Source organism: Propithecus coquereli, unplaced genomic scaffold, assembly GCF_000956105.1.
Source record: "Propithecus coquereli isolate 6110/MARCELLA unplaced genomic scaffold, Pcoq_1.0 Scaffold10, whole genome shotgun sequence".
NCBI lineage: Eukaryota > Metazoa > Chordata > Mammalia > Primates > Indriidae > Propithecus > Propithecus coquereli.
The window spans coordinates 2,927,876-2,929,639 of record NW_012133858.1 but is presented as its reverse complement, the minus strand read 5'-3'; the positions used below and the strand labels follow the sequence as shown (position 1 = coordinate 2,929,639).

The 1,764-nt window shown below is 39.3% G+C and overlaps 1 protein-coding gene across 1 annotated transcript in view; it reads left to right on the top strand.

Moving 5' to 3' along the window:
- Positions 1-1,764, top strand: part of POLQ (polymerase (DNA directed), theta) — a 147,229-nt gene that overhangs the window by 140,757 nt on the left and 4,708 nt on the right. The window contains exon 26 of the mRNA XM_012639541.1: positions 1,400-1,553. Within this exon, the coding sequence (XP_012494995.1) occupies positions 1,400-1,553 (154 nt within the window). The remainder of the gene's footprint in view (positions 1-1,399; positions 1,554-1,764) is intronic.

Sequence of the window (1,764 nt, the reverse complement as noted above, 5' to 3'; positions counted from 1 at the left end):
AAGTGTACGTTAGTCACATATTTGCTTGCTTATGTTACAATAAAAACAACCCCCAAATTTCAGTGGCTTATAATAAGAAACTTTATTTCTCATTAATATTACAGTTTGGCTCTGGTTGACTGTGGCTCTGGTCTGTATTTTCTTCATTCTGGAGTTTATAAGGAAATAAAAATTCCTATCTGCTATATGCCCCTTTTTTTTTGTGGCAGTGTTGGATAGCTCTTAAAACACCTTAGGTGTCCTATGTCAGTCTTACTGACGTTTCATTGTCCAAACTAAGTCGAGGCTATCCTTTTACATGGAACAACACCTCAAATCACATGGCAGTGGGTGGGGCTGTGTAATGTTACAGAAAAAAGCAGCAAGTAATAGCAACAATAATACAATCTACTACACAGAGGCACGCAGTGTCAAGAAGGAAGAGGAGTCAGTATAATGCTGAAATACATTCACTCTTTAAATGGTGACAACTTAGTGACTTTATAATAGACTCATTAGCATTTGACAAAAAAAGTTCCTTTTTAAAAAAATGTCTATGTCTTTAAAAGATATTAATATACAAGAACTTGGGTGTAGTTTGGAGAAGAGCTCTCAAGTTATATTGACCCCCCTCCCTTGAGTAGATCCTTCCCACTTTCTGAGACATTCTGGGGCTCCACGAGGGATATAATCGATGGATTACATCTTGATATTAACCCAGACCCCCTCTTCTACCCTCCCGAGATGATTATTTTTAGCAGGCATGGTTGCCGGCCAAGAAGCACTTGGCAGCAGTTGTTTCAGTGAAGTTCTACCTTAATGCCCAGGGATCCTGGATCTGCAGTATCACTAGCAGCTAATGATTAGCCTCAGCAGCCCATAACAAGCTCTGATCCGTACCAGAGGGTGCCAAACCTGCTGGGGCCAAACTCTACTTAGGAACAAGAGGCCGTTGGTATGGAGGATGTGCTTAGGACATTCCAACCCACATCACAGTGAATGATATTCTACTTATATCTGTTTAGGATTAAGGCTATTTTGAGGAATACATCCTTTAGAGTGATATTTAGAACAACTAGAAGACTGATGGTATATGTTTATAAAATAAAATGATTTTGAGCTACCAAATACACTCTAAGTGCAATGCAGTTTTTGTGTCCTAATGAGTATTGAAGACTTCCAAACTAAAGCAGTCTGACCTTATGTTTAGTCATCCTCATGTAAATAGCCCAGAATCTAGAGCCCTGGATCGTTATAGTTGTTATTCTTAGGCTGCAGCCTAATAGTTGACGTCCTGGGTCACATCTCAGTCCAGATGTCTAGTCTGGCTACAAACATGAGCACTGATCTGTGGACACTAAAGGCCAGTATGAAACCACGTTGGCATATCTGATGCAGCAGCTGTTCTTGTTTTTCATAGGCCGAGCGTCAGGCTATCAATACAACAGTCCAGGGATCAGCGGCTGATATTGTCAAAATAGCCACAGTTAACATTCAGAAGCAATTAGAGGCCCTGCACTCAACCTTCAAATCCCATGGTCATCGAGACGGCATGCTCCAAAGTGACAGAACAGGTTTGTTCATAGATGAGGCCCCTACGATAACATGGTGAAAATAATTGTTTCTGAAAAGAAAAGGCAAAGTATTTTATATTTTATTTCTCAGCAATTCTCAAATGTTTTGGTCTCATGATTTCTTTATACTCTTAGAAATTATTAAGGATCCCAAAGAGCTTTTGTTTACATGGGTTATATCTACTGTATTTACCATATTAAAATTAAAACA